Source organism: Trichoderma reesei (assembly GCF_000167675.1).
Source record: "Trichoderma reesei QM6a unplaced genomic scaffold TRIREscaffold_24, whole genome shotgun sequence".
NCBI lineage: Eukaryota > Fungi > Ascomycota > Sordariomycetes > Hypocreales > Hypocreaceae > Trichoderma > Trichoderma reesei.
The window spans coordinates 71,529-90,667 of NW_006711171.1; the positions used below are offsets into that span (position 1 = coordinate 71,529).

At 55.0% G+C, this 19,139-nt stretch overlaps 6 protein-coding genes across 6 annotated transcripts; 2 read left to right on the plus strand and 4 right to left on the minus strand.

Annotated features, from left to right (window-relative positions):
- Positions 1-153: 153 nt before the first annotated feature.
- On the minus strand, positions 154-745 carry TRIREDRAFT_111035 (uncharacterized protein; the record flags this gene model as incomplete). Its single annotated transcript, XM_006968580.1, has 3 exons — positions 154-269; positions 434-535; positions 733-745. The coding sequence occupies 3 exons, from the start codon at positions 743-745 to the stop codon at positions 154-156; spliced, it is 231 nt and encodes a 76-aa protein (XP_006968642.1).
- Positions 746-2,839: 2,094 nt separating this feature from the next.
- Positions 2,840-6,342, plus strand: TRIREDRAFT_81339 (glycine decarboxylase-like protein; the record flags this gene model as incomplete). The annotated part of the gene is made up of 4 exons (XM_006968522.1): positions 2,840-4,177; positions 4,241-5,249; positions 5,321-5,839; positions 5,901-6,342. 4 exons carry the CDS (start codon positions 2,840-2,842, stop codon positions 5,963-5,965), a joined length of 2,931 nt encoding a protein of 976 aa, XP_006968584.1. The 3' UTR covers positions 5,966-6,342.
- Positions 6,343-6,781: 439 nt separating this feature from the next.
- Positions 6,782-7,809, minus strand: TRIREDRAFT_111038 (uncharacterized protein; the record flags this gene model as incomplete). The annotated part of the gene is made up of 3 exons (XM_006968581.1): positions 6,782-7,351; positions 7,387-7,526; positions 7,590-7,809. The coding sequence occupies 3 exons, from the start codon at positions 7,807-7,809 to the stop codon at positions 6,782-6,784; spliced, it is 930 nt and encodes a 309-aa protein (XP_006968643.1).
- A 1,508-nt stretch (positions 7,810-9,317) lies between these two features.
- TRIREDRAFT_81343 (uncharacterized protein) lies at positions 9,318-10,242 on the plus strand (the record flags this gene model as incomplete). Its single annotated transcript, XM_006968523.1, has 2 exons — positions 9,318-9,780; positions 9,880-10,242. Exons 1-2 carry the CDS (start codon positions 9,622-9,624, stop codon positions 10,240-10,242), a joined length of 522 nt encoding a protein of 173 aa, XP_006968585.1. The 5' UTR covers positions 9,318-9,621.
- A 1,915-nt stretch (positions 10,243-12,157) lies between these two features.
- Positions 12,158-13,242, minus strand: TRIREDRAFT_5466 (uncharacterized protein; the record flags this gene model as incomplete). Its single annotated transcript, XM_006968500.1, has 3 exons — positions 12,158-12,670; positions 12,772-13,062; positions 13,150-13,242. The coding sequence occupies 3 exons, from the start codon at positions 13,240-13,242 to the stop codon at positions 12,158-12,160; spliced, it is 897 nt and encodes a 298-aa protein (XP_006968562.1).
- A 4,675-nt stretch (positions 13,243-17,917) lies between these two features.
- TRIREDRAFT_68208 (uncharacterized protein) lies at positions 17,918-18,629 on the minus strand (the record flags this gene model as incomplete). The annotated part of the gene is made up of 2 exons (XM_006968582.1): positions 17,918-18,324; positions 18,416-18,629. 2 exons carry the CDS (start codon positions 18,627-18,629, stop codon positions 17,918-17,920), a joined length of 621 nt encoding a protein of 206 aa, XP_006968644.1.
- Between the last annotated feature and the right edge of the window lie 510 nt (positions 18,630-19,139).

Below are 19,139 nucleotides of genomic sequence, written 5' to 3' on the forward strand. Positions count from 1 at the left end.
TCTATCGTGCGTTTCGGTTCGTCCAATGTTTGTCCCAAATGACCCAACATAAGAATTCGTCTCTTGTCGTTCGACCTCGAGCGGTCAAGTCTATCGTACAGTGAGGAGATGAATGCCGTTGCTTGGAGTCGTAACCCCATCGGCAGCATTTACCTAGGTATCAACATTTCGCCAATCGGAAATACCGGCGCGGGCATCCGCCAATGGATCATGTGCCGGAGCGAGAAGCAATGTGGTGTAAGGTAGTGTTACATGATGTTTTCGTTGGTCTATATACGAATGTTTGGTCTTCTTTCGTGCCTTTTGTGGATGCGGGTTTAGAAGATGCGGCTGATCATGTCAACGGCGAAGGGAGCTGTTCATCTTGCGGTCAGCAACGGCGCACAATGTACGATTCATAAAAAGACATTGGTGCGCAAATAATAGGACATACAGAGGTAGAGCATGATGGCCGTGGCAGCGACCTGCTGGACGGTAAAGGTCGCTTCGGCCTCCATGGCGCGAATCTCCTCGGGCGACTGCTGCGGGGGGGCGACTGGACAAGGGCGAGAAAGACGTCGTCAGCACAGTTCACATGATCACGATGACGCGAGCTCATGAAGGAGAAATATTATCAAGTCTCTCGCCCATGATGCTGCTCTGTCTCTCGTGGCAGAGCCAGGGTTGGTTTCGGAGTTGGGCTGGATCTGATCGGGGTTGGGCGGCGCAAGGTAAGGTAAGGTAGGTACGTACATCCTCCAAACATGGTGATGTGATGGGTGCTTTGTTGTGGTTGTTTGTTGAAGTTTGAGTGCAAAAGGTGACGGATCGTTACGTAAAACGTGTGCGATTTCGGATGCGCGCCCACTAATTCTGCTGGGTGTACAAAAGCAATACAGTGTGCGATAAGGGAGAGAGAGAGAGGAAACAGAAAACAAGAGGCCTGGGGTTGGTGCGAAATGCAGAAGACAGGTCGGAAGAAGAGAGAGAAAAAGGTCAAGGTTTCTGGAAGAACTGATTGATGACCCTCACACATGCATCGAAAAAAAAAATATGATGCAGGGAAAAAGCTTGGTGCTTATCCGGGCTGGCGAATCAGATGCGGCGGCGTGATCGCTCAGCGTCGGGCCGTGAGTGGCCGATGTCGTTTGTGGTCAAGCGCGCACAGTGGAAAAAAAATTGGGAGAAGCTGATGATGGCAATGGGATCAAGGACCAACTGTCGATTATCATTTGTCTAACCGAAAACTTCTAGCCTGAGCACAAAAGAAAAGAAATGTTTTCGGAAGAAAGATTAAGCTGGCCCATTTGATGATGGATTTTTCTGATTGTTACTCGTACTACCAGTATTACTATCAATGTGGGCATGATTCATGGAGGGGCACTTGGACTATCTGGCGCTTGCGACTATGCTCCAAGCATATAAGTCAAGGGACTCTGCGGAGCCGAGCGGCTCCAGTATTTACGGAGTAGCAGTGCGAGAGTGTGAGATGCTGCCTGTTGTAGTAGTAGTTGTTGTTTGGTTGTATTACCTGTTATTGTATGTCCGGCTGGACAGGAGCTAGGACGGAGTACGGAGTAAGTCGTACAGTTGATATGCCGCGAGCTGATCCGGAGCGAGTCAATGCTGCCATATTCGGCTCTGGGGAGCCGCGGATAAGGGAGGGTAACGAGAGAATAAAGACAAAAAAGTGAGTTACAGAAGACAGTACCGTAAGACGATGCAAGGGACGGTGACAGACCGAGAAGGGCAAAAAAAAAAAAAAGTAATGAAAAAGTGAAAATGAGGCCCATCAAAGGCCCCCTGTGATACCCCGATCCCGTTCGGCGCTTTGTTGTTGTATTATCAGGTATTGACAGATAAGAATGGCCATTGATCCTCCGCAGGGCCAGCCAGCAGTCGGAGCGAAAGGGAAGGAAGGGGACCTGAACTAGAATTGGAAATAGCCTCACCGTCTTCTTCTTCTCTTCTTCTTCTTCTCATCATTTCTCAATTCTTCTCCTGCATCCTCCTCGCCTCCTCTAGCCTGCCTGTTTCCAGCCGCTCTCCCATCTCTCTCCAAAGTGGTCTGATCCAGCCCTTGTCCAGACGAGACCAGACGAATATAAGACGGGCTGCTCGTCGTCCTGGTCCGCTGCCGGCGAGGGCTTCCACGCTCTAGCGCTATCACGGCTGCCGGGCTGCCCCACGAAGATCCGCCACGGACAGCCATTCACGGGCCTGGAGAGGCGACGGTCATCTGAAATTTTCTGGGGGGGCCTGCGTGAGGAATTCGAGGCTACCAAGCGGCTACTCGAAATCGCGGCCGTCCGGGCGGCGTCGGTTCAAATTTCTTGGGGCTGGCGGCGGCTTGTGCGAGCGAAGTGAGTGAGTGAGTCCAGGCGCAAAGTGATTGTTTGTTCTGATTCTTATTCTCCTCCTTCTCCTCCTCCTCCTCCTCCTTCTCCTTCTTCTTTCTCTTCTTTCTCGTTGTCATTCCCTTGTCTAGTCGTGCCTCGTCCTCATCCTCCTCCTCTGCTTCGAGCTATCGAGGGAGACGCCTGCTTTCTCCGAGGCTCTGCTGCCGAGCATAGCATCTCTCTCTCTCTCACCCACACAGCCAGCCCGTCCCTCTTCCAGTGCCATTCACAAAACATCGTGGCTCGCCATGGCCTCCCGGCTGGTTCTCGCCCGAGGGGCTGCCCTTCGCCCCTCGCTCGCCCTGGCCCGCCATGAGGCGAGGCTTTGCGCGCCTCGTGTGGCTGCTTCTGTGTCTGCTGTCCGCAGCCTCACCAACACTGCCAATGCGGCCGCCGACTTGCACCGCGGCGACCGGCGTGCGGCGTACGAGGCGCTGCAGGATGACCCGACTTACAGGGAGATGCGCCAGATCCGCGCGGCCAACAAGCTGCCGTGGAAGGACTTCAGCGCCCGCCACATTGGCCCGCGCGACGACGAGATCGAGCAGATGCTCAAGGCGCTGGGCCCCGGCGCTGAGACGCTGGACGCCTTTGTGTCGCAGGTGATTCCCGCCGACGTGCTGGATCCGCCCAAGAAGACGATCCAGTCGCACGTCTACAGCGAGTCGGGCATCGTCAAGGCCTTCAAGAACATGAACGCCCACAATGACATCCGCGTCTGGATGAACGGCGGCGGCTACTACCCGGTCGAGATCCCGGCCGTCATCAAGCGCAACGTGCTCGAGAACCCGGCCTGGTACACCAGCTACACGCCCTACCAGCCCGAGATCAGCCAGGGCCGCCTCGAGTCGCTGCTCAACTTCCAGACCATGGTGTCCGACCTGACGGGCCTGCCCGTGGCCAATGCCAGCCTGCTCGACGAGGGCACCGCCGCCAGCGAGGCCATGACCATGTCCCTGACCAGCCTGCCCGCCTCGAGGCAGAAGCGCTCCGGCAAGACGTACGTCGTCTCGCACCTGGTGCACGACGCCACCATCCGCGTCATGCACGGCCGTGCCGAGGGGTTCGGCATCCACATCCAGGTGCTGGATCTGGGGGCGCCCGACGCCCAGGACAAGATCAAGGCCCTCGGCGACGACCTCATTGGCGTCATGGTGCAGTATCCCGACTCCAACGGAGGCGTCTCCGACTTCCGCGAGCTCGCCGAGCTGGCCCACGCCCAGGGCACCCTGCTGAGCGCCGCCACCGACCTTTCCAACCTGACGCTCCTGACGCCTCCTGGCGAGTGGGGGGCTGACATTGCCTTTGGCAACGCCCAGCGGTTTGGCGTTCCCCTGGGCTACGGAGGACCTCACGCCGCCTTCATGGCGGTTCAGGAAGGCAGCAAGCGACGTCTGCCCGGCCGTCTGATTGGCGTCTCCAGGGACCGCCGAGGAGACCGGGCCCTGCGTCTGGCTCTGCAGACGCGGGAGCAGCACATTCGACGAGAAAAGGCCACGAGCAACGTCTGCACTGCCCAGGCTCTTCTGGCCAACATGTCGGCCATGTACGCCATCTACCACGGCCCCGAGCAGCTGCGGGAGATGGCCATCAACAACCTGCGACACGCCCGCATGATCCAGGCCGCCGCCCAGCACTACGGCCTCAACGTTTCGACCCGCTCCGTCGACGCCGACGGCAAGGTCCTCTCCGACACCGTCGCCCTCCACTTTGACGACCCCGTTGTTTGCCGGGCCCTGCGCCGCGAGCTCATGGATCAGGGCATCAGCAGCGGCAAGGCCTGGCAGCCCAACGAGCTTGTCCTGGCCGTGCCCACCACCTTTACCCTCAAGCTCTACGTTCGCGTCGTCAAGGCCTTCCAGACGGTTGCCTACAAGAACCACAGCGACGCCGACCTCGACGTCTCCGCCAAGTACTGGAAGGAGGGATTCGCGCAGTCCTCGGAGGAGCTCATCCAGAGCCTGCCCGAGTCCGTCCGGCGACAGTCCAAGTTCCTCACCCACCCCGTCTTCAACTCCCACCACAGCGAGACGGAGATGCTGCGCTACATGTACCACCTCCAGTCCAAGGATCTGTCCCTGGTCCACTCCATGATCCCCCTCGGCTCCTGCACCATGAAGCTCAACGGCACCACGCAGATGGAGCTCATTGGCCTCGAGAATGCATCCAACATCCACCCCCACGCCCCCTACAGCTGCGCCAAGGGCTACCAGCGACTCTTTGATGCCACCTCTGCTCAGCTGGCTGCCCTGACCGGCATGGACGGCACGTCTCTACAGCCCAACTCGGGTGCTCAGGGTGAGTTTGCCGGTCTGCGGGCCATCCGCAAGTACCACGAGCAGCAGCCCGGCCCCAAGCGCGACATCTGCCTGATTCCCGTCTCCGCCCACGGCACCAACCCTGCGTCCGCCGCCATGGTCGGCATGCGCGTCGTGCCCATCAAGTGCGACACCAAGACGGGCAACCTCGACTTGGAAGACCTCGAAGCCAAGTGCAAGAAGCATGCCTCCGAGCTGGGCGCCATCATGATCACCTACCCCAGCACCTACGGTGTCTTTGAGCCCCAGGTCCGCAAGGTCTGCGACATTGTCCACCAGTACGGCGGTCTCGTCTACATGGACGGCGCCAACATGAACGCCCAGATCGGGCTCACCTCGCCCGGCGCGCTGGGTGCCGACGTCTGCCACCTGAACCTGCACAAGACGTTTTGTATCCCCCACGGCGGTGGCGGTCCTGGTATCGGCCCCATCTGCGTCAAGAAGCACCTCATCCCTTACCTGCCTCACAAGAGCACGCAGACGCCCGTGTCCAGCGCCGCCTTTGGCAGTGCCAGCATTGTCCCCATCAGCTGGTCCTACATCTCCACCATGGGTATGTTTACTTACAACCTTAGATCTTATTCATCGCTTGCCCCAACTGTCTGCTAACTAATTCAATCCCAGGCGATGCCGGTCTGCGCAAGGCCACCACCGTCGCCCTCCTCAACGCCAACTACCTCCTGACGCGCCTCAAGGACCACTACCCCATCCTCTACACCAACGACAAGGGCCGCTGCGCGCACGAGTTCATCGTCGACGCCCGCCCCTTCCAGAAGACGGCCGGCATCGAGGCCATTGACATCGCCAAGCGCCTGCAGGACTACGGCTTCCACGCCCCGACCATGAGCTGGCCCGTGCCCAACACGCTCATGATTGAGCCGACGGAGAGCGAGAGCAAGGAGGAGCTCGACCGCTTCGTCGACGCCATGATTAGCATCCGCAACGAGATCCGCGAGATTGAGGAGGGCAAGCAGCCGCGCCAGGGCAACGTGCTCAAGAACGCGCCGCACCCGCAGCGCGACCTCATCCTGGGGGATGCCGAGGGCAAGTGGGATCGCCCCTACTCGCGCGAGAAGGCGGCGTATCCGCTGCCGTATCTCTTGGAGAAGAAGTTTTGGCCGACGGTTGGTCGTGTGGACGACAGTGAGTTTCACCTCCCATTCAGCAGGACACTTTTTACTTCAGTGTGCTAACCCTTTGATAGCCTATGGCGACACCAATCTGTTCTGCACATGTCCTCCCGTAGAGGACACCACCGGTTCCGCTTAAACCTAACTTCTTGACCAACAGAAAAACTAGGCTCCGAGCCTTTTTCAAAAGGGTCTTTTCATTCATCAAACATTTCAGCAATCACGTAAATATCACTGCCACGACATACATAGAGAACTATTTCTTGGGAGGAAGAACAAAAAAACAAGGGAACGGGAAGGGGAGTATATAACCATCTTAACATGGTTCTGTTTTTTTCAACATTCATAAGACGGCGCATAGCGGGGATTTGTCAAAACTTGATACACAAAAAAGAGAGAGAGGGAGAGATTTTCGGGTGTATCTTTGATTTAACAGGTTTTATAGGATGGGAAGCGCCGGCTAATCTCAACATTGGGACATGGGATGATGTGAGAGATTTCGTGTTTTGATATTTGTTTTTACTTTTGTTTTTAGATGTATGGTGATGGGGGATTGGGTTCAATTGTTTTGACCTGATGAGCAATACAAGTTAAATCAACTTGAAGGATGACTGCGATTTGTGTGCTTGTGTTCCCGCCTACCTGAGACTAGTACCTAGTAGGTAGTTTGACGCTTTCGGCCCAGTCATCAAGTCACCTCATTGCCACAAGCACTCGGCATGGCCAGGTTGGGAAGTGGGATCTCAAGTCCACAGTCATCATGACTTGCTAGGATATATCCATCGTATATGTACACCCCAGTTCCCATCAACCAATCGTTCACAGACTTTGTGTGTTCCATACGCTTCCCATCCTTTTGATATCGATAATTCACCGCCAGCTACACTTTCATGAAGACGGCAAAGACCCTTTACCGCGTGCTGGTGCCAAAAGACTCGTGCAATGTATAGGGCACTCACTCTCGCACATCGTCAGACGGCACAATGACTCTCAGCGAACGTCCCAGCCTGCTGGCAACAACGGCCCTATGATCCCTCGGATTCGGCAGGGCAATAAACGGCCCTTCAGATCGCATGCTCGTGTGGCTTGGCTCTGCTAAGCTGATGGGGGACATGGACGCCAAAAGGGGCTCCGACGATAGCGACGTGGGCGAGAGCAGTGTGGCATCGGAGTCAGAATCCTTTCCGCGTGGAGATGCCAGCAGAAGAGACCCGGAAGCAGATTGTGTCAGAAGCCAGATCTGCGGCTTCTTGACCTCCTCCTCGTCATCCGCAGCTAGTGTAGCCGTGGTGTCGACCGATGGGTGCCTGTCTGCGTCTCCAAGAAGGCAAGGCGACTCTGCGCTCTCCTTGTCCGCATCATCCCCTTCGCTGCTCTCTTTTTCACGCCTCGCATTTCGGCGGCGTCGATATATAACGTAGAGGGTGAGCCCCAATGTGTACACTGTCAACATTATCAAAATGGGGATAACAACCGGTGCGGCCCAGCGACGGGGAGGGTGATGCGACTGTTCTCTGGTCAACAACTGATGCTAGTCTAGTGGCAGCGATTCAAACTCACATGTTCTTTCAGCCTCCAAGGCGGAGAAGCCGTCCAGCTTGCGCGAGAATCTCGAGAAGATGAAAGCCAGAGGGTATATAATTCATCATCCAAGTGGTTTGGTGTCCATAAACACGTCGCATTCGCATTATTCATACCATCTGAAGAAGCCAGTTAACACGAGTTTTGAGAATGATCAAACTGGAGGACATCGTGATACATACCTGTCAGATTCGAGACCAGCTCATATACAACATCGCCGTTTCTGGGGTACGTAATCCTGAATAGTCCAAGCTCAGGTAATCGATCTTCATCTAGGGACTGATTCCACTGAATCGTAAAAAGATGGCCATTCGAGATACTATCGTTCCATTCTTCATTCAGAAATCGAAGACCAATACCCTCGGCGACAGGTCCACTAAGGTGATCTGGTCTGTAGCTCATAATGCGAATATCCCAAGGTCATGTCGTGGAGGACCGCAGCTGCCGTCAAGGAAGCAGTGGGAGCTGTAGCCTGTAAGTCGTGGTTGAGGAGGCAGTAGGTACCTATTGACCAGTTTAATTCTGCAGCGTAGGTAAACACCGTGTACCAGAACTGGAACTGGCTAGGACATCGTAGCTGCAGAAACCAGGAAGCCCAGCTTTAAAGTAATGATCTTCACTGCGGCGGGCGCTGAAAGGCTAGCAATCGAAGAATGGCTGGTGCACAAGACGTCTCAGTCGACAAGGGAGAAGCACTGCGCATCTAGTCATGGAGTTAGGGCGTCAAGTGCCGGAAGGGGGGGTGTCGACTGAGAGCGGCGTAGCCGACTGAGAGATATCGTGAAGAAAGCAGACAAGCAAGACGGCGCATACGAATCGAGCGGCACAAGGCGCTTCTCTGGTTGGACGAGGTCACGATGGTATCTCATCGCTTGTTAGCTCCATGCAAAGAGACACAGGTCATTTCACGATGGCTTCGCTCGCATGCCTGACCAGAGTCACTAGCATATGTGCCGCAAAAGGTACCCCCAAGGGGGCTCGGGTTAGTGGTGCAGCCATTGGACCAACCGGAGGGACATTCGTCCATGACTCTTCACGATGCGTCCCAATTACGCCTCCCACGCAGACACATCCAAGGCAAGCTGTGGAAACATTGCGGTAGAGAAGGGGAGAGGCAGTGCCATACGGCAGCAACACGAGGCTATAAGTTTCGCCGATGCAGACGGTTCCACCGTTGGTCCCGCGGATCGAGATGGTTTACTCCGAATCTCGTATTGACTATAAGGATCTTCGCCGTCTTGCGTCAGGATGAACAATGAGTTGCCGAGATTCGGGTAAACGACGTTGGAACAAACGGCTGAGGGCACATCGAGACACCAGAGGAGAGACCTGGGACCGGCCGTCTGAAGCAAGGCTGGAGCAGGCTGCGGCGATGCTCGTCGAGAGCGCGTGAGGATGATGTGAGAGAACCATCATCTGGTATGTAGTGGCGACATTCCAGAGCCATCAAGCGCTGGGCTCAGGGATGAGACATGACGAATGAAGAGGGACCGTTTGAGCACTTGCAATGGGGGCGTGTGAAGCAGAAACAGTTGCTTCTTGATCATGGCAGGAGGCGTGTCTTTGAGCAAAAGAACCTGGAAGATGACGAGAAGAAGAAGAAGAGAGAGAGTACCTTGGGCAGTTCTAGATCTTGTTACTCTCAGCTCACGTGCTAGCAGACTCGAGCAGTGCCTTCCCTTTGTGGTCCTGTCGACGTCCAGGAAGGAGGCTAGTACCCCACAGCACCGCAGCGTACCTGCCGAGCACCGCGGCAGCTGGAGTGGGGCTGCTGCTAATCGACAAGAACAAACGGAAGGCGTGCATGTGCTTCTACTAGCACCAGATTCTGGCGGGGCATCTCGACTTCCAGTTCCTCTGTAAACATCAACATCCACCATCACCAGCTTCAGCTGTTCATGTCAGCATCGCCACCATTTGGCTCGGATTAAAGCAGAGCTGATACCTTGACAGCTAAAGAAGACTAAAGACGTCGATATCAAGAAGAACCCGGATACGACTGCTGGTAGTTGCTGCCCAGTTCTGGAGCCAACCGACTCCCAAACAGACACGCACACGCATCAGAGCGCGAGACAATACGAGACCGCCAATCTCCAAGCATCGTCCCCACATTCTCCAGCAAGACCCTGCCCGCGAATCGGGCCTGGGCTCAACCTTTGCCTCCTCGCCCTCCCAACTCCTCCCGTATTCTCGGCATCGTGAAGTCCGGGCCCCATGGCTTCCAGGACGGGCCCCCCCGGCGGCACAGCTACCTATGCCGACTGCGTCGATTCGCTACGCAACTCGCTCAAATTCCTCGAGGCGTCCGTGGAGACGATTGACCGCGGCGTATCGGACTTTCCTCGCCTCATGACCGTCCTCAAGACAGTCCGAGTATGTGCTCTCCCCTCTTGCCCGGCTTGCAGTCACTGCAATGCAATGCACTGTACAGCGTCGTTGACCTGGCCACCCCTCTGTGGTTACCGCTTATAGCATTACGAGCTCATTCCCCAACCCACGCTCGCTGCGGCAGAGGCTTCTCTGCGCGATGAGATTGGGCCTTACATCGCCTTTCTTCTCAGCCGTGCCGATGCTCAAGTCGAACGGCAGGAACGTCGCATTGAGACGCTTAAAGCTCGCGCTGAGCTGCAACAGGGACGGCTCGCCAGGTCTGATGACCTCATGCGTGGCGTGCCAAAGACGTCTAACAAGAGCCGGCAGCTCCGTGGCGAGGACAAGCTACGCGCCCGCATCGTGCGCCAGCGCAAGGAAGCCCTACGATATGGCATCGAGAGGTTGGAGCTGGAAGTGCTCCAGAAGGAAAGAGAGTTGAGAAAGCGTCTGGACAGCCGGTAATGAGGTACTCGGTATAAGCGATCAAACATCCCACGACACTCTAAAGACGGCTCTCTGGATTGCGCGACTGCAAGACTGCCCTCCCCCTGGGGTTAAGTGAACAACTAGAGACACTACCGAAATTACCATGGCACTCCCTCCACAGCCACCACGACCATCCCGCAAGGTCGGCTTTCACGATGCCTTCATTTCCGCGAAAATCTTGCCTGCATACCGGCCTGATGAGTAGTGTCAGCCCTCCGATTGCGCTCTGGCCTGACCCGCCTCCTGCGCGCTCGCGCCACTGGGGCGAGCCATTATGTCTCGCCCCTTCAGCTTGGAGAACTTGGATTGAGCGCTGTACTACTCCCTTGTCTCGAAAGAATCTGGTCTGGGCCCTTCATTTGCTTGTACGGAGTCGGCTATGGTGTGGTTGGCTTTGCAAGCGCCTCCTTGGTTAGATGAACAGACTGCATTTACCACACCTCCTTGCGTGCCTCGTGAGCTTCCGGATTAGGAAATCAGACTTGTTATGACAATGTCACTGGGCTCTCATTATCTCCCTTGTGTTTAACGATGCCAATGCTCCCTTGTATGGGTACTCCGTATATCTATCTAGTCGTTCTTTGATGAAAAATTGATTTCCTCCTGCAATGTATCCAAAGAGGGGCAAGAAAGATAGGGAATGCTTTATCGGTCGGTTTAAAGCCCGCGAGGCAACATTGACGTAAGACGTTCAAGATTGTAAACTCGAACAGTACTTAAGGTACCCTTGTTTCTTCACCAACCTACTATCGTTATTGGTAATAACAAACACTTGAAGTCGTTGGTTCGTATTTCAGAACTTGGCATTCACAGCCCAGTTCGTCCACAGACCTGGATATAGATCACTTCACGATAAACTCTCGTAGCACGCAATCCAAAATAAAAAGAGAATCAGGTATCATTTTGAACTGTCATTCCAACATCAACTCCTTCCCTCCCCCCGAAAAATCGCATGGTATGGGACAGACATTGCCCGCTTGACCTTTTGAACTTTTTCAACTTACCTACCTACCAAACAAGGAGACTGCAGCGCCCCGGGTTTTCCGTATCAGCTTGTCTCGATTTCTTTTTCCTTTCTTTTTATCCCCCTGCAGAGTCCCGAAGTGCTTGTGTCCTCGGGGCGAGACTTGGCATGCATGCATACGTGCATACACGTCTGGCCTCCTTTTTCCTCCTTGTCTGCCTGGTCCACGCTCTCGCCATAGAAGAGAAGAAAAGGGAAAAGTGATAGAGAACAACAATAGATCGCAGCCTAGAAAAGGGGGCTGAAGAAGAAACTGACCGCGCCTCGCTGCTTTTTTTTCTTTTGACGACACCGCGTTCAGTTGACTGGTCCAAGTAGAGTCAATGAACGAACGCAGCAGTAAATGGCAAGCGAACAAGAAAGGGAGAAATACACAAGGGACAAGAAGAACAGCGTCTCGTACGTCAATGATAAAATGGACAAAAGAAGAGCAAAAACAAGAAACGAATCAGCATTGAGAATAAGAAGAAGAAAAAGGAAAAAAGAAAAAAGAGACAAGAGCCCCCACAAAACAAGGGATGCTTCTGATCGCATTGCCCGTCCAGTAAGGCCAGTCTCCAGTAATTGGTCTCGTCCAAATATACTCCATCCAATATATAACCCTAACCCGATTGCGCAAAGAAATCCCCGGGAGTCGTGACTCGAGGCGTGAACAGAAACAACCAACGCGGCATCAACGGAGGCGAAAGAGAGAGCGGGAGAAGAGGGGAATAGGAGGAAAGGGTAGTATCATGAGATGAATGCGACAAGGGAAGCCCTGACACGTAGGTGTCCTGCTATCCCTATCCAGCGATTGCTCACATCTGGCAACCGTGGTGGCTTCATCTCCTCTGAAGGGCACTTCCCGCTCAATTCTTTCGTCATAGCTCATAACAGAATGAGATAATTGCTGGGCGCGATACCCGTCTCTCCAGTCTCTTTCCGCGCTTGCCACCATCGTCCGCTGACATCGGATACTTCCAGAATTTCGTGCTTCGCAAAGGAGATTTCGTTCGCGTCGTCGGGATTGGCTTCGTAGCTGTAGATCGCCTTTGCTCGGTAAGGGTATTCGGTGGGTGGCACTACCTCGGCGTCGGGGCCGGTCACCTTGATCTGCGCTGGCCCAGCACCTCCAAAGCCGGGCACGTTGGAACCGCGTCCGCCACCGACCTGGGAGGCGCCGCCAACAGGCGAAGGATTTTCGAAGCCATTGAGCTGCGCAGAGGTATACATTTGCGGCGGCTGGACCGAGTTGGACGTTTCGGGGCGTCCCATGCCTCCAAAGTTGCTCATGGTCTGTCGCCCCATGTTGGCAGTAGACTCCTTGGTCAAAGCAAAGGAATCCAGGAAAGCGCGGGGCGTAGCGGAAGGCGTCGAACCAAAATACAGAGTCCACACAATCTATGCGCGCGGCGCATGTTAGCATACGCGCAAAACGATGACGAACGACCTGACAACCGGGCAGAAAAGGCGCGTTTCCAGCTCGAGATGGGACAACGTACCACAACCATGGAGAGAAGGATGAAGCCCGCAGCCGCGGCCTCTCTGGCGCCGCTCTTTGAGTACACCAGCGAATTGACCGACGACGTCACCAGCACCATGCCTCCGGCAGTATAGCCCGTAATCGCCACATGGTAGGTCTGGATCGTGTCGCTGCCGACGACGTAGAAGATGCCGATGATGAGGAAGAAGCTGTATATGCTTGCCCACCAAGCGAACTTGGGGAATGGGTCGTCGGTCGTTTCCTGGATCTGGCCGATAACACAACCGACAATGGTGATGAGCCACGCAAGCTAGGGCTACAGTTAGCTCTGACGCTTACCACTTCGTCGCAGACCTGTCAGCGAGAAAGGGGGGGGAGGCAGCGGGACGGGACGCACAAATGCAATGGACGTGGTGGCGAGCGCAAACGGATCGCCCAGGATGTTGCCCGACTGAAAGCCTCGTCGCCTGTAGATGTTGGAGTTGTCCATTTTGTGAAGTGACGGCGAAGTGACCGAGTAGGGGGGCATAAGAGAATTAGCCAGCTTGTCGGTTTGGGGGGCGAGCGGCCGGATGCGACTGTCGACGCCGCGATTGGATGCGCTCAGGGCAGAGAATGTCGTCGAGCGGCGCGCCGGTTGTCGATCAGACGGCGGTTTGTCACTTGGAAGGACGTGTTTTTTACTTTGGGTCGATTGGAATCCGCGTAGCTGGTGTCCGGCACAGCCGAAGGGAGAACGAGTGAAAGAGAGAAGAGAAGGAAAAAGAAGGTAAATGCGACCGCGACTGAGGTCTCGCGTGGTTCGCCGGATCGTCAAGATGGAGATTGAAAGAAAGAAGAGAAGGGAAAGGAAAAATGGGGGGAAGTCGATTGCAAGATGGAGAAAGAAAACGGGACTGAAGGGGAGGAAGAGGAAACGAAACGGCTCCGGGCGAGATGCGGCTGGTGGAGTTGGTGCGACGGGGTCAGAAAAATACAGACAAAAATACAGGCAGCTGTGGATTTGAATGTTTCGCAGCAGATCCGCAGAGCCAGAGGCGGCACAGAATTCCTAGGGACGGCGCTTGTGGCTGGAGGGATGGATGGATTGGCGAGCAGCGCAGTGCAGGACCGAGGAAAGGAGAGCAGACGCGGCGACGATGCGGTCCCCTAAGCTGCGAGGCTGTTGCTGTCTGGTCCCTGGTCTGTCTGTCCAGTGTTTTCGCGAGGAAACAAGGAGAGGAGAAGAGAACAGAGGAGGGCCGACAGAGGAGAGAGGCGTTGCAGGAGGATTGGAGGACGACGAGAGTGGAGGTACACGCAGAGTACCTGGCGAGGGCGAGTGCGCAAGCCGCCAGGCATTGATGCAAGCACTGCAGCGGCGCCAGCTAGCGGCCTGTGCCTGGCCTGGATCGCTCAGTCAGCGCCCGTGCCTGGGCCTGTCCAGCGCCAGACACCACCAGACAGCACCCACTCGTGCCTGGACCGTGGCGGGTGCGGAGCCCTGTGCGCCGGGGCTAGGCAATTCACGAGGTACCGAGCAAGTACCTGCCATCAGCGCGGGACAACGCTGGCAACGCAATCAACCGTAACTGCGCCTGTAGGCAAGGTAAGATTCGGGAGGAGTCGGCAGCCCCGTAACGCTTCGCCAGCCGGGATGAGGCCTGGGCGGGCGGTTGGTGCAGGGCCTGGAGGTGCCGTTGATGCGGCAGGGTTCATACAGTGCCTAGGTAGTGCCAGCGTCCCGGTGCTCTGCAGGCTGCGGTTGCGTCGCATCGAGGCTGTGCGAAATGAAGGGCTCAACAAGCATGGAGGCTCTCTGTTGTGTCGAGTGCCTGTCTGGCTCAGGTATGGACGGGATAATTACCTACCTGGCGATACATGCAGGCTCTCTGATTAACAAGGTAAGATACATGTACCTACCTAGTAGAAGTATAGTAGGTAATCACACTTGCAGTGAGGGCCTTCGGACGCTCTGCGTTTCAATGTCGATGACATCCATTCTTCCTCATCCAATATTCATCGGCCATCTCGCGCTCCTCTCCATCCTTCCGCCCTGTCTTTCTGTTCAATCTTTGATGACATGTGAGACCATTGGATCTGAACTGATCCAGTCTCCCCCCCATGACGCGCCACGCGAACACACGGAAGTCAGCCTGGGCTAGGAATGACAACACGTGGAAGCTCTCCCGCCTTGGAGCTGTGCCCTCCCTTAGGAATGCACCCCACGATTGCTTCACCGCGACAATCGCCCTCCCGCGCCCGTCTGTCGTCATTCGCTTCTCCACCAGACGTGAGATCCGCAGCTGTCCACGCCACGCACTGCATGCGCACCAGCGAACCGCCGGGGAAACGAAGCTGCGGGTTGAACTCGAAAGATTCGCGCACGCCGCTTGTGCCTGTACATATGCCGTGCCCTGCCACACGATATGCGACTGCCGACTGGCCACGAGATGAGGCAAAATCGATACCTTACAATGCAGAGGCACATGCAAAGATGACACCAAGCAGTTGGACAAAGCCACTTGTGCTCCGTGCTGCGTGCCGACAGTCGTCGTCGTCAATGCTCTCCCGCGCTTCCGAGAATCTACTTCTCCTCTTCCTCCTCGCATGCTCACTGACAACCCTCCATCTCTCCAACCGCTCTGCCGCTCTCACCAATCGGACGATGGCCATGGCGATGGTTTGAGATTCGGCACTAACAGAAACAGGCTCACGATTCTGCGGGCAACCCCAGCAGAATGCAGGGGAGTTGAGAGCTCCTCCACCGAGTTTCATGCTTCGTCTGGGCAGCCCCACCGGACACGGGTCTGCAGACATGGAAGACTGTCAGCCAATAAAGTCGAGGCCTTGGACGGCTCAGCGATTGAACGGAGTCCATATGTACAAGTACGTGCATTGACGACTGTCACCGGCAGGGTGTTTCTCGACGATGCGCGTGGTGTGAAGCCGACCTGTGCACAGATACCACAACGGAAACTTCCTGCAGCCGTCGAGCCGTTTTCCTACCTACTGGCCAGCAGACTGTTTGATGGCGTCGAATGACTGGCTCAGACTGCTGCATGCCTGAGGCGGCTCACCAGATAATGCGCAGAGAGATGTCGTGCATCCCTTTGGCCCCTCTCCGTAGACGCTGCGGCAGGCATGAGACGGCAATACATAGCTGGACAGGTTCCAATGACTGCCACGCAACTGCACTGCGCAGCAGATCTGCATGAGGCGGTCGTACTGCCCGGCTTGTGTCCCGGCTTACAGGCGCTTGAGCTGAAGTATTGACGAAGAGCCATTGCGTGTGATCGCCAGGAAGACGTACTGACTCTAGGATTTCATCGAGGTTGTTTTGTGATTGCATGTGCGGTGGAAGCTCTGTCGATATTCTCAACTGCAACGTCAGCGTGGCAGTGGCACGCCGTGGCCGCGGTGCAGTACATACAAGTATGCATCCAGTGTGAGACAAGCACGCGATGAGCCACTCGTGGATGGTGATACGAGAGCTTCGATGCAGCTGGACAATGGCCATACACTTTGATGGAGGCCAGCCAGTATGCGCCATGTTTTTCCTGATCAGATGCAACTATTGGTGGTTTCGTCACTATCACAAATCAATGTGTTGCTCTTGGACGCACATCACTTCACAGACTTTCACCCCGTCACCACCCTCTTTCCATGTATCGTGATGCCAAATAACCTAATCAACTGGTGAGGATACTGGAGGATATTTGACTTTCCGACGAGAAGGTAACAGAAGCACCTAATTTAACCTGTCCGGCGCCCATCACTCAAAGATATCTCAACCTTGGCTTTTTCTTCCTTGCAGTACGATAAAAAAGTATGTTGTAGTGTACAGTACTCGTAGTCATCGAGCGACTTCAAACTCGCGTCGTCGAAATTGAAACTGGCCCCCGTTCTCCATCATACTTTACCTACCCCTGACTAGACCCGTTCGGCGGCCTCTTTTCAAGGGCTTCCAGTTTTCTTGGCCCCATGCGGGAACTGGGAGTACGTAAGCAGAATAAGCAAGCGATTTGTACGGGTACCTTAGTAAGTAATAAGCCGAGAACGAAGAAAACATGCGCTTACATGAAAACCAACCATGTGCACACAAATGCGACCTTAACCACCACAGACTCTACCCAAACGGTGCTCGTGTTAGTCTAGTGTGTGCCTAAATTTCCTCTGCACTCCCTCCCTACTTTTTTTGCAGAAGCCCGCCGGCCTTTATTGGCTAATGAGCAAGCACGTGTCAGAAATGGTGGGATGTTCTGACTTATTCCTCTTTGGAGGCTCAGTTTCGAAGCTTGGCTTTTTGCGAAAAGTAAGACGCCACCGTTCTTATTGTTGGCAGAGAACAACTTTCTTTTCCTTGAGTTGAACTTGTTCAGCCTTGGTGGTGGTGGGTGGTGAGAAGATTCTTGGTGTTTCTATTGTTGGATCTGTGAAGGATGTGTATCACGCGGTCTTCTAGACTGGGTAAGTCGGCAGAGGAGACGGACTTTAGTCGTGAGAATGGTGGGAGTCTTGCATTGCGCCTTGGGACCATCTCACTGTTGTCGGACGTGCCGAAACGCGAATACATGTAGAGAGGATGATGCATCGTGATGTTGTAGTTAACTGGTTCGGGCTCTGCAACATCTGCTTTGAGCAACATACTTGGCACAGGGTTTTATCGGCGTTGGAGGTTTGTCGCATCACATCACCCTTACAAGTTGATGTTTCTGTGACGGCATGGCCGGTTGGGGTTCTCATGAACGGATCATTCCGACTGGCAGAGCTGTCTAAAAGTTTGGCCGACGTCTTGTCCTGATCGGCCTTGGAATACATTGGAAGCGTGAATCGTGGCAGTGTCTATTCTATTGGGGGTATCTGTCTTTCATTATGCGTTTCTCCTTGTATTCAGGGCAGCAGTGCAACAGCTGTCGATGTCCATACGTCGTGTCTACGTTCTCCTGAGAGAACGCCCATGGTCATTCCTCCAAGCTGCTTGGAGATAGTCTCTGTCCCCTCTGACAGCCTGATCCGCTAGCTTACTTTCAAGCAATGCTTGTGATAATGCGAGTGCGGAGCTGTATCCGTCACCCTGATTGAAACATGGTCGTGACTGGACAGCTACAAAATCTGCTCAAGATAATGTAGCTTTGGTGCTCATGGTCGAGTAGTTAGTTGGTACCACAGCCAGCTGCCTCCGCTCATTCTTCGTGCTTCTCCTCTTCGAGTAATCGCTCTCTCCTCCTCACTTCACGCTCAATCCTCTGGATTCTGCTCTCCGAGTGCGCCAACACTTGGGAGCCCACCACTGCCCCGTTCTCGTACCACGATCGCACAAGCGCCTCGCTTCTACTCCGGAGCGCGGAAATCTCTGCGGTCTGGGCAATCTGCGTAGCTTCAATGGCCTTCATGCGCTTGGTGAGCGCGATCAGGCTGGCGCTGGCGGAGGAGTCGGGGATGGGAATGTCCTTGACGGCGGTGAGGGCGGAGAGCGTGGCGGGGAAGGATGACGCCGAGGAGAGGACAATGGATTGGACGGCGTCGGAGTCGAGCTGCGAGGGTGGCTGGGACGGAGGAGGCGCGTGGAAGAGGTCGGGATTGGACCTGTCTGCATTTGCGAAAAGGTCAGAGGCGATGCGCTTGTGTAAGGTAGCTTCGAGGATAGGTCAAGAAGTAGGCCGCGAGAAAGCTGCACTGACAGATCTTGAGAAGCTCCGCGTAGACGCGAATTTGGGAAGTCATTCTGGTAAATCGTCGCTCTAGGGCGTCCATCTTCTCGACCGCGGTCTCATGCTGGCTCTGGCTGGAGAAGGGAGAGGCGGTGGTGCCGTAGAGGAGATGCTCGATTCGCAGGAGGCGCGATTCGAGGAGGGAGATGGTCGCGAGAGTGGTTCTGTCGAGGGGGTCGTCCATTTCCGCCGACATTGTGCGCTGAATTATTGTGGACTGCGTATGAGGGTGACGATTGAGTGCGTTTGCTCTGTGGTTTGCACGGCACGGAGGTTCAGTGAAAGGATGGGAATATGGAACCAGTTTGTATGTCATTGGTTGCACGAGGTATGACGCTCTGGAGGAGAAGAAGCTGTTCGCTTTCGGGTTGAAGCTCCCCGTCCGGTAGCGGGCTAGTGCCGTGCGCTGTGATTCGTCGGTTTTAAGTGCGCGTTGATGCTTCATGCTGGTCCTTGAATACCTACCTCAGGTACCAAAACGAGCTTCATACAAATATAACTTCATGAATAAGTGCCTTCCATGATCATGAATAGGCTTTTTACGTAGTGAGAGCAATGTTGTAACCCCATGTTAGTCGTGGCATCGAAGGCTGTTACAAGATATCGCCAAGACTCGGTGTATCAGAACACGCGTGCCTCCTTTGATTCCGGCGCCTCCAGGTGCTACATGCATCTCCCGCCTTTACAGAGAGAG